We start from the raw sequence: 12,031 nt of genomic DNA on the forward strand, positions 1-12,031 counted from the left end.
CATTCAGACAACATAGGATCGGGTCACTGCACCTACACAGATTAGTTCACCTATAACTTACACTTTAGCAGGGTTTGCTATTGCAACACCTCAGCCGTGATTCGGTTTTGTAAACCAAAATCAAAGAGGGTGGCTTGGATATGGGTCCCATTTCACTGGAACACTCAAAGCTCAGATGGTTCTTGGGGTCAGATAAATGCTTCTGAACTGTATCTACCCCCATACACACTGACCCAGCATTAAATTTTGTTTCCAAACTTTGGGCCAAATTCTGCTCATCTGAACAACATGTCCCTTTGGCCTCACTGGGATTTCTTATGGGAATAGCTGGAATAGGATTTTACCCTTTGCGGAAGCATATTTGATAATTATAAAATGGCATTTGCTCAACTTTCTTTTTAAAAGCAAAACTCAAAATTGCCTTTGCAATGTCTAACATTTCTATTAAATCCTGAAACGGATATGCTAAAATGTAACATTTGGATTGAAATACCTTTCTGAGCTTCACTAGTGATTCCAATGTTTCCAGAAAAAACGGCTTGATTTTGCATTCCCCAGACACTCCAAACTGGTACTGGTTTCAGAGTGGGAGGTTTAGTTTTACAGGACACGCAGGTTTGGGCCCTACATTCTTCCACAAATGTGTCCCTATCATAGAATCTTTAAGAGTTTTTAGTACAATAATTGAGATTTAAATTGGAGTTGCATTCAGTTTCTGATGCAGGGTACTTTCCCCAATTAACTCAACATATGGTCTGTTAATTTATTATGCTCATAATATTTGAGGAAGTTGATATATTACAACAATTATTTTCTTGTTTAAAAATACATTAACAAGCCTTTGGCAAGAAATTCACGTGAAATTAGTGTGTGAGTCTACTTCTATAAGCAGCTCAGTAAGAGCTTTTTCTGAATAATGAATGCAAGCTGTAGGAGTGAAAATTACCCCTTTGAATGGGGATACTTTAAATTTAAAATAAAGTTGTGGGTAAACCACCCAAGGCCTGTGAACCACTGAAATCCCTGTAAAGTCCTATTTATGCCCTAAAAACAATTTGTTAGGAACATCTCATTTCACAAAGTTTAGTTTCTAGTGGGAAGAGCACACTGCATGTCAACAGAAAGTAATCAATAAAAAACACAGACAGCATGACAGCAAGATGCAAACACAGACCACAAAGCAGTGGTGCAGAAAGGATTCAAAACAGGCCCAATATTACCCACAATCTACTACACCTTTAATATCTGGCATTTTTGCTCCATCCGCTGCTTTTCATACTGCATCTGACCCACTTTGATTTTCATGCTAGAAAGTTTGGCCATTAAAGACTGGTGACAGAGATAGAGGAGTGAGAGAAAACTAATGATAGAAAAGAAACAAGGCTAGATAGATAACAGAATTCACAACAGAGTTAGATACTTAGAGAAATGGCATGCTAGAATTGCTCAGGTTACTGCTTTCTCTTCAGGGTAAACATGGATAATTTATAGCACATTTAAAAGAAAATAATGCTCAGTTTTCATCCCACCCATGGTCCACGCCTTTCTCATTACTAATGATGTTCCCTGATCCACAAGCATACAAATATCTAAACAGAATTTAAATAACTAGCTGCAAGCAGCAATCTTTGTAACTAAAGCAATGGTGCCTCTCAGAAATGGGGCTAAACCTGTGGCCCTGATCTGAACTCTCCTGAACTTCTGTGTTGAGGTTTGAAATCAGAACCTGATACGAAATTTGCAAATGCCTCGTCTGTTTTTTTAAAATGAGCATCACAAAAGCCCTCGATCTGCAAATTCCCAAGACTTCAGGATGTTTGAAAACCAGATAGAGTTCCAAAATTTGTAGCTTACGCCCATCTTTCCCCTCTTTCCCTCAGTGTAACTTACTTTGGTGGATTTAAGCTTCTTCTCGTACTGAAGTCTTTCATTATCCATCTCTCCCACTCTTAACCGTAATTCATTGATTTCCTGCATCAAACCCTGAGTGAAAGGAAAGAAAAAAAAAAAAAGAGAAATTCAACAAACAAAACAAACCAGATAAACAACCATACATCAGTGAGAAAGTAAAGACAAAGCAATACCAAAAACAAAACAAAACAACCCACACACATTGTGCATACAGACACTTCAAAGTTCAAAATTAGGTCAGGACAAATATTCAAGCAACTCAGAGCTTGGTGGACCATCCATGGACTCCAATTCCAAGTTCCTACATTCAATACAGGAATGAAGGAGGGAAGCAGGGGAGGAAAAGGTAGCTTTCAGTGGCGGGTGTGCTCCCTATGTACACAGCGTCCCATCCCCCCCCACCGCCGCCCCTTCAAAGCACCTTTATATTTCCAGAGCAGCATAAAGAGACCTTCATGCAACTGAGAATCAGACCCATGGATTTCCAGGTTTCCTCCTCAAAGCACCAAATTAATGCATGCAGGCAACAATCAGATGATTTATCAACTTTTAAGTAAAATAGCAGCCTGATCCTCCACCATCCTGCACCTTGTGTAGTCATTTATACCTGTGACTAGAAGGTGCATGGAAAATGCTACTGGCTTGATTTGGTAGCATTTGACACCCATTTTGCACAGGTGTGAATGACAAGGAAATGGAGACTCTGTCCCAGTAACTCTTCAATATTCCTATTAAATTAGGTCTTGTTTCTGGTCCTCTCTATAAAATACAAATGGTAAAATAGTAGTCACCCAGAATAAAACCCCTCCAGTTATACAAAATCAAATGCTGGCTTCATAAAGGGTCTATATAAGCAAGTTACATTTAACTGAGGCTATACAACCAGATGAAATAGACCTGTTATTGGAGAGCATTGAGAAAAGATAACACAATGTGAACCCAAATTATGCTCACCTTATTTGTGCATGTAGTCCCAGCAGATGACATCCTATTATCAATTTTTGTGACCTATATTGTCACTGAAACGAATGGGATATTATTAACAGCGGTCCATATTTTTGGTCACGTTAAGTTAGACGGCATTGCAACATACGCCACGAGGGGGTGAATGCAACTGCCACCAAAAGGCTGAAATCCACATGCCTCGTAAGTAACAAAAGCTGCCGTGAACGCTGTCAAGTGTGTGCTTTGTGAACTCCACTGACTCCCCTTTTGCTTCAGAGCCAGGCTCACAATCCTAACCCTAATGGATTGGGATTGGACTTCTGCAAAGACTGCCATGCCCTTCCTGAGCTTTCCGAAGCAGCTACACTTCACCCGAAGTGATGCAGCTAGGGACAAGCAGGTTTCAACATTCTTGGGGGAGCGGCGGGGGAAGAGGCAGAACATTCGGAGCAGCGGAATACCAGCTGTAGAACTCTTTTAATAAAGAGGTGAGACTAAACCCAAGTTTGACAGTGTTTCAATCAAGATTCAAGAAAGTATGCTGATGATTAAGGCTACAATTTGGTCACGGAGGTCGCAGAAACCGAAGGCAGCAGGGGGACCCTCTGGCTGAGCCCCCCACAGCTCCCCTCCACCTTGGGCTGCCGGGAACCCAGCCACAGGCAGAGGGGAATCCTGGATCTCCAAGCCCTCACAGGTGGTGGGGGGCCCCAGAGCTCCCGCCCCCACATCTGCCCAGTGGCTCCCCATTTTGTCATGGATATTTTCACGGCCAGGTCATGGGCTTCCATGAATTTTTATTTTATTGCCCAAGATCTGTCCGTGACTTTAACTAAAAATATCTTTGACAAAATCTTAGCTTTACCGATGATTAACAACATCCCCACTTTACAGAGGCAGAGACAGATTAAGTGATTTGCCCAAGGTCAACTAGGAAGCCCGTCACAGAGCCAGGAATTGAACCCAAGTGTCCAGTCCTTCACCACCAGACTATCCTCTCAGATAAACTTCCAAACTGAGCTGTGAAACCTTTTGAGGACTCACGCGTGGTAAGTACAATGAATTGGGCATCCTTTGTATCTGTATTTGCAGAGCACAGGGGAAGGAACTGCACTAGATTACATAAACATCCTCAGGTAGCTAAACCAAGCAGAAATGAGCAGCATGTGTCTTTGGACTCCTCAGCCTCTTTAGCACAGAACATTCACCACTGGGCAGAATGTCTCTCCCATGAAAGTAAACAAGGCATGGCCTGCTGGAAAATAACAAAAGGTATATTGAACTTGCTGTTTGGCAGGGGAAAACATTTCCCTGAGTGCTAAGGTCTGAAAGAAGCCTCTGGCTAGCTTTTTATTCATCATGTCTAATTTTGTTAGTTAATCCTGATCTCCAGACCAGTATTATATTTTGGCTAAAAGTGCATTCTTAAAATGCACTGTAGCAACTGTAATGCTGTTTCACCTGAAAAACACTCAAGAAAAATACATTAGCTTTTTTATGAGTCCTGGAAAACAGGCACAAGAAGATAGAAAAATGACTAAAACCTCCTAGTTTAACAACTTTCAAGCCCCAGACAACAGCATGGTGCTCTGTTTTACCAGTTTCTATATAAGGTGCTGCAGTCTATTTTCATCCACGCCAGTCAATGACAGGCACCCTTCTTAGGATATTTATGGGTAGCTGGAATGACTTGCCTTCCAACCCCTGTTCCAGATGTTCTCCACCTACTTGCCTTTTAGCTAGTTCACTGGTTATACTATGCTAACTACTCAGTGAATCTGAAGACCACGTAGCAATATTTTTATTTCTTAATGAAGATCAGACAAGAAGCAGGAGGCAGATAAAAGTTGAATAAACTCCCCAACCCCACCCTACCCTTTTTCTGTAAGATTTATTATCCTGAACCATGATTGCAACTTAATTTAAGCTATTTCTGTTGGTCAATCGGTACTTCTGGCAGTAAGGGTTAAATGGGGACCCTAACTGTGTCATTCACTAGGTTCTGGGAGCTCTAGCCTTTAACCTTGCTTCATTTGTAAGATGGTAGAATAAACCATCCTCCTGCCAAATGGGAATCAGGTTTATTATCCAGGACTGATGAGTCTTACAGAAGCACCCATGCTCTTTGGGAAGCTTAGTGGCACATCTAGCCCAGTATCAGGCAGCAGGTCATTGTTGGGAATGGTGTATTACCGTGATTTCTGAGGGACTGGGTTGCTCCCCTGAACTGAGATGCAGTAACAGGAACCAGAAGCAGCACGTCACAGGCAGACCAGGCATCTGGTCTGGCAGCACGTCACAGGCAGACCATCCTATCGACTTTCACCACTTCTTGCCCTCTAGTTTTAATTAGCAATTGGGGCATAGTTTAATACAGCTGTGGCCCTCCCAGCCACTTTGAACCAGTTGATGCCTGTGTCTTTGGAGTATGCACTCTGCGAAACAGATTTGGTGTAACGCAGGGGAATATCTCCTTACAGAGACACAAATTAATGCCCTTGACAACAATACTGGGTCAATTAAGAAAGCTCAGACCATTTAAAATTGCAAATATCAACAGTGAACCACAAACAGAACTGAAGAAGCTGCAATTCTGAACTGGTGGGAAGAGGAGGGGAAGGAACTATGTTTTTGTGGTTAAACAAGGAACGGAAAAAATTTGCCACATAAAACAGCTCTTCTCCATCTACTTCAAAAATTTACAGTTGACTTGAAGGTCAGGGTATATAGCTACACCCCTTCCAAGTTAAGCTACCGGAACTAGAAAGTTAATTAAAAGAGAGATCATTAAGAGTCTGTTAATGATCCCTATGTTAGCGTACAACTTTATAACTTGGCTCCACCTGGCACTTCCTTACCCGTCATCAACTTAGGGATGAAGTGGGACCTGATAGAGCATGTCAGTCTTCTTATAAACATACACAATTAAATACACTGAACTGTACCTTGCTCATGAAAAATGTTGAAGTTTTTAATCAAATCCCTGCGTCTCTGGCCTTAGATTTGTGTATTACTTTTATCGAAATAGATTTGGATTTTTTTTTTGTTGCTATATGTTTGACTTCAAAACAACTGGCAAATAATCTAGTGTATGTCTGTAACTGATAAAGTTATTACTTATAACTTTATCACGAACTGTTTAACATTGAAAATACCAGAAAAAGAAAATCAAATCCTTATTCAAAATCCCTTTAAAAATTTCTTCCTTCCGGTTAATTTAATGGAAGAAAAAAAAAAAAAAAGAGAACTAAGAGAACTGTTAAGATGTGCACACAACCTCTAAGGGTAATATTATTGCTGTAAGCCAAGCATTTTCTCAGCCCATCCCCTATTGATAGTTACTGTCTTTTTGTGTCATGTCTAATATTAGATTGTAAACTCTTCAGGGCAGGAACCATGCCTTGTTATTTATTCTAATCAACTTCTTCCTACACATTTGGGTGCTGTCTAATTCATAATCATCATCATTAAAAATATTATACAACTATTGCAAAGCGACAAAACGAATTAAAGAACATCTATGACCACATTTCTGTTTTTGAAATATCACCCATGTGTTTTGCAGAAGAAAATTTAACAATTCATTTCCTGCCAAAGTATGTTATATATGAGATTATACTATAAATTACATTCCTTTGTCAGTTTTCCAAGGCAGAGAAGTAGGTTTATATAAAACCTTTGCATCAGCACACATGGGCCAGACTACATCCCTGCACAGATGGGCCAAGGAGAAAGAGGGGGAATAAGCAGCCTCCGCCGCCCTGTTATGCATCTACACAGTGGGAAGCCACAATCCTGCTCTTTGCACTCCGTAGCTCTGCTCCCCCTCTTCTGTAACACACAGTGAACTGCAGTTAGCCTGGCCTCCTTTAGTAGGAAGGAACGTTGGTCATGTGGTTAGGCACTGGACGAGTGCTCAGATGATATAGATTCAATCTGCAGCTCCGCCACTAAATTCCTGTCTGACCTTGGGCAAGACTTGGATTTTCAATAGTACCTAACTTCCTCAGGCTCCTTTGAAAATCCCAGTCCATCTTTTCGTGCTTCAGTTCCCTCATCAACTGCTTGTGTTGTCCTTTTTTCCACCCTTTGTCTATGTTATTGATTTAGATTATAAACTTTTCAGTGCATGGATGCCTCGATGCTGATGGAGGCCTGTAAGTGCTACTCTAAAACAAATCAGTGTAACAGTCCACGGTCAGATTACTTCTGGGAACTGGTGCTAGTGCTTGCCACATCTGCACCAAATTCCCCTGGGTCTTCAGATATGGTGATGGAAAACCACAATATCGTCATTAGTCCCCGATCAAACGCCCAGTGAGATCAACAAGAGTTCGATTAACTTCAGTGGGCTCTGGATCAAGCCTAGAGTGAAAAGTGAAACACCAATATGAGACAGTTTTCTGGAGAACCTGCTCAACGTGTATTTAACCTCTCCTCTGAAAACACACACACAAAAGGGTTAAAATGATAGCTTGGGCTAGGTGTACATACATGTCCAAAAGACAGAAGTCACAAAGTGCAGCTCTTATGCTCCAATCTTTGGCTCCCCCCAAAACCTATGCAGTTCATACTCCACAGCTTTTCCTTCTACGGAGGACTTTCCATGACAAGCTCAGATGTTGGGGATCAGGGTTGTTCGGCATGTAGCCTCTTGTCTTCCCACAGCACCCCCATTCCGTTTCCTGCTCATATTAATCATGCTCCTAGCATGAGTAATGGGAATGGGTAGCTGCTGGGGCACATTCAGGACATTTTTAGGCTGTGGGGCTCATTTCCCCCTACTGGCATTGGGGGATGCGACCTTCAACCATAGGAGACATTGCACCACTCAGAGATCAGGAGTGCTGGAACAATTTGTAGAGTGGGGGTGCTGAGAGCCATTCAACCAAAATATAAATCTTGTATATAATGGAAACCACTTCAAGCTAGGGGGTGTAGCAGCACCCCTCGTTCCAGCACCTATGTCATAGAATCACCCCACACAGGAGTGTGGTGTTTGAACCTTGAAGGGAGGATAGTTTTAACTTCAAGTTGTGGCTCTGTAGAGGGTCATGTCTGGCTGACTGAACATCCCTCCCTAAATAAAATTTCCTCCCATTTGGAAGGCTTCAAGTACTGCGAGGTATGTTTACCTAGTTATCCATACCACCACATTTGGACCAAAATGTTCAGCTTTGGCCATCTTCAAGAAAGATACAGTCAAGCTGGATAGAGCACAGCACAAAAAGATGATACAGACAGAAATAGATGGAGAGGTTTTACCAGAGAACAGATTGACACAATTGGGATTATTTAATATAGAAGAAAATAGATCAGTACTGATTGAGTTACTGAAATTAATTACATCATAAACCTTGAAAAGCTACTGTATTTGAGAATACTGGACAGAGCCACTCTAGGAGACAAAGATTTAATTGATGAAGGAAATTATGCAAAAAGAATAAAAGGAAGTATTCATTTAAAGAGAAGCAGTGAATAGGGTAAACTAACTTCCAGTTGAAAGGGAAGCACTAGTAGTAGATTTAAGCAAAAATGGGATGGCTGTGTAGGAGTAAATTATTTAACTCAATCAGTAATAAAGTCTGTTCTGTACTTTGGAGTAATCAACTATCTTCTTTGGAGGGCTCAGGACATTTTTGCTGATTGTGCTTTCTTCTGGATATGAAGTTTCTCTGTTTGGTTTTGTGCCTGTGAATGGCACAAGGGTGGGATTTTCAAAGCACTCAGCATTGGCCTCATTGAAATCAACTGACTACTGACTTCAGTGGGGATAGAGTTAGGTCAACAATGAGCGCTTTTTAAAATTCTACTCCCCAAAACTATAAAACACAGATATGTAGAGTGGTCACCAACTCTTTACTGCCATGAAGGGCTAGCTAGCTCATAGAACTAATAAGTTCTGTAATAAAGCAAGCAGCTCTATGTTACCTTTTTCTTAAAAAAAGCAAGACACATTTTAGTAATAATTTATTAGTTCTGGCATGGATGTCCTGCAAATAAAACTACATTATTCTTAATCATCATCATTAATAATTGCATTTAAATGCAATTTAAGTTGAATGTTATTTTATTACAGCATCTTCTTTTTATTCCCATAAAAGACCACGATTAGGTATATTCGGAGGCATTTAAGAGAAATATTGGTATTAATAGCTGCCATGCAAGTAAGCCTTTTGCACAGAGTCTACAGCTGCAATGCATGGTGTGGAAAAGTCACCTCTTGATCCCCATACTGTAACCTCTTTTCCTGGAACAGTGCTAGTTCCACCTCCACTTTCTCCATCTGTTGTCTGAGTATTGCTATAACATTATGGAGTGACTGCAGTGCAGAGGGAAATGAAAGAAGGGGATGACAGGAAAGACTGGAAAAAATTGTAATCAGAAGACCCCCCCCCCCCCAAAAAAAAAGAAAAAGAGTAAAGCAAAAGCACTGAAGGGTCAACCACTTCTGTTACCTGTTTCGGAAAACTTATTGAAGAAACCAAGCGATGCTTCCAAGCAGAGTCAGAGCAGAATTCAGTTTCAGCAATACGCATTTACTGTGATCATTTGGGTCAAATGTTGCCTCCCAAAAAAAAAGCGCTCGCCATTCGTACCGATGTGTTTACTGCTCAGCGAGGTCTTTAGTTTGTAAGGATCAGATCACATTGTATCTTTTATGGTTTTTTTGTCTTAGGAAAGAATTTCACATTTTACTGCGTGTCACGGGGCTGAGTAAAGAACATTACAAGTTGGGGGAGTTCTAAGAACCAGTCGATTATAATGGGACTGACCCATCACAGCACTACCAATACTAAGAAGAATTCAATCTGCCTGTGCCAGATGGAGATTTTATTTCTGCAGCACTGGGATGTATGGCACTTGTCTGAACTGGTTAAGTTCACTGCTTTTAGGCAATAGCAATCGTTCATATAAAACTGGGATCAGGCTGCAAGGAAAAGGCAACAGAACTCTAAGCAAGCTCTGCTCGTAGCTCCACAGTAGCTAGATGTCTTTGCTAAAATGATGAACGTTGATATTTACATTATCATCATCAGCCTTCAGAATGAGTGCACTATTGAAGTTAATGGGGCTTGTCATTCCTCCCAGAATTACATTACTGTTTCTTTCTTTCCACAGATTCATTCACGTTTGGAATCCTACCTTTGCAACGTTAAGGGTAAGAAACTTAAAGTTTCTTTTTATAAAATCAGAGCTTAAAATGGCCTGCAATAACTTGCACAGCCACCGGAAGATTGTTGGCATGGTATAGCTCACCACTGTGTGGTGGCTCAATTCACCCTCGCTGTTACCACATGGAACTGGGCTGGCCAGTTTGAGCCTTGTAGCAGAAAGCCACGGTAAGAGAGTCAGTTTAAAAATTAAAACAAAAAAAGTGCAGGTACTGTGCATAACAAGCCGCATGCTAAATGGCTTAACTCTGGTGAACCTCAACAGAGAGCTCCATCTTCCAAAAAGAAATTAAAACACACATTTGTTGGGCTCATTATGGGCGTGATTGTGTTAGCCTAAAGGGAAGTGCTACTGGGAGCTCTGGGTGGCATTGTGTGTTCAAAAAATGGTACAGATTTTGCAGTGAAGACAAGGCCAACAGCTCTCCGGAACACAGAGGCAACATACTCAATTTTAAGTTGCCACTTCTTAGCCCATGTGCAGCCAGAGGAAGGTGAGTCATGGGTTGCAATTCTGCCTGCCCTTGATTCAAGCCGTTCATTGTGGGAAGGGCTCTATATATTCATCTCCTCGCCTCCCATCCCTGTGCACCCATGTAAAAGTCTGGCAGAATTCAGACCTAAGTGAATATCTGCTGGCATTTTAGATATCTGACACTCATTTCAGACTCTGGGTGAAAAGCTGGCTTCTCCGAAGTCAATGGCAAAACTCCCATTGACTTCAATAGGGACAGGATTTTACACTCTGACTTGTCAAATGAGTGATATTTAAAAGAACTGTCAGATGCTGTCTGGCTCTCACTGAACATCAGTGAGAAGTCTTTCATTACAAGAGCATGCTTGAGTGTGACCTCCTAGTTTGGAGCACAGCAAGGCAAGGTACCTGTTCATTCCCACCATGAGCCCGTCCATCTCAAATCCCATTTCTTTCTGACTCAGAATGACTTGAATTTGGAAAGTTATTTTTGTTAAACTGAGAGAAAGTTTCACGTAACTTGAAACCACATGAAGCTCTGAGGATCAGTTCATCTGTTTTACTCACCTCTGTGTCTCCGTATCTGTCTTCGTAGTCTAATCGGTCCTTCTCTACAGCGGTTAGCTTTAGCTTCAAATTGGAAATTTCTGTCATAAGGTTTAATTTCTGAGTTTCAAGAGATGTTCTACTCAGAAGTTCCTGATTCAAGATGAAGAGGAACAGAGTTATTCTTCTGAGGAGGAAAAATTACATGCTTAGCACCACATTAAGATCAGCCCCAAGAAATAGAGAGCAGGAAACTGGCCTTCCTGCATCTAGAGGACTCTTGGATAGAAAGGCAGGACTCCTCCTCCAATCTATCAAGCCAAAGAATACCAGCCACCGTTAACCTGGTTAACTGAATGCCTATCTTGACTGTTGACTGCTGCCTGTCTCTTCAATCAGGACTCAACTTCTAACTCTAGTTTAACGAGGGATTTTCCCCTGGAATGCCCAATTCCACCCCGTTAGGAAAAGGACATGAATAATGGACATCCCCAGGTCCTGGGCAAGTCAGTTTGCTCTAGGCCTGACAACTCAGCAGCCACTGAGAGAGATAATCCTTGAACAATTGGTGGCTGCGGGTTGGATGCAGTTAACTTGGATGCATCGAGGATCATGGGTAGTGGGGTGATCGCTGTCAGACCCAGGAACAGCTGCCCCAACAAACCTGCTGGTTGTCACAGTTGCCAAGGGCAGCAAGTAGAGTTACAATAAATTAGAGTTAAGAAATAACACCCATCCTACCTAGGGCCTCAATCCAACTCCCTTAGAAGTCAGTGCAGGGACTCCAATGAGAGTAGGAATAGATCCTTACTCTGCAGGATAGGGCTGACATGACTCAGAATGAGAACGATTTTAACAAATAAAATAGAACTGTAAACAAGAAAGTTATCACTTCTTCATGTGACACCATAAATTCCAAAATTTTGTACTAAATACACCAGTCTGACAGAAGCAGACAAAACAGTATTCAGTGCTACCG

At 41.4% G+C, this 12,031-nt stretch overlaps 1 protein-coding gene across 10 annotated transcripts in view; it reads right to left on the reverse strand.

The window, feature by feature from the left end:
- PPFIBP1 (PPFIB scaffold protein 1) overlaps window positions 1–12,031 on the reverse strand; it is a 171,799-nt gene that overhangs the window by 42,750 nt on the left and 117,018 nt on the right. For 5 of the 10 annotated variants that reach the window (XM_073317290.2, XM_073317257.2, XM_073317268.2 and 2 more), the window contains exons 6-8: window positions 11,074–11,205; window positions 1,891–1,983; window positions 1,237–1,329 (exon numbers count right to left, since the gene is read on the reverse strand). In XM_073317290.2, coding sequence (XP_073173391.1) covers window positions 1,237–1,329; window positions 1,891–1,983; window positions 11,074–11,205 — 318 coding nt within the window. Of the gene's footprint in view, window positions 1–1,236; window positions 1,361–1,890; window positions 1,984–11,073; window positions 11,240–12,031 lie in introns of those variants that run through there. The other 5 variants (XM_073317318.2, XM_073317308.2, XM_073317301.2 and 2 more) reach the window with 3 other exon arrangements.

Source organism: Lepidochelys kempii, chromosome 1 (genome assembly GCF_965140285.1).
Source record: "Lepidochelys kempii isolate rLepKem1 chromosome 1, rLepKem1.hap1, whole genome shotgun sequence".
In the NCBI taxonomy this organism is placed as follows: Eukaryota; Metazoa; Chordata; order Testudines; family Cheloniidae; genus Lepidochelys; species Lepidochelys kempii.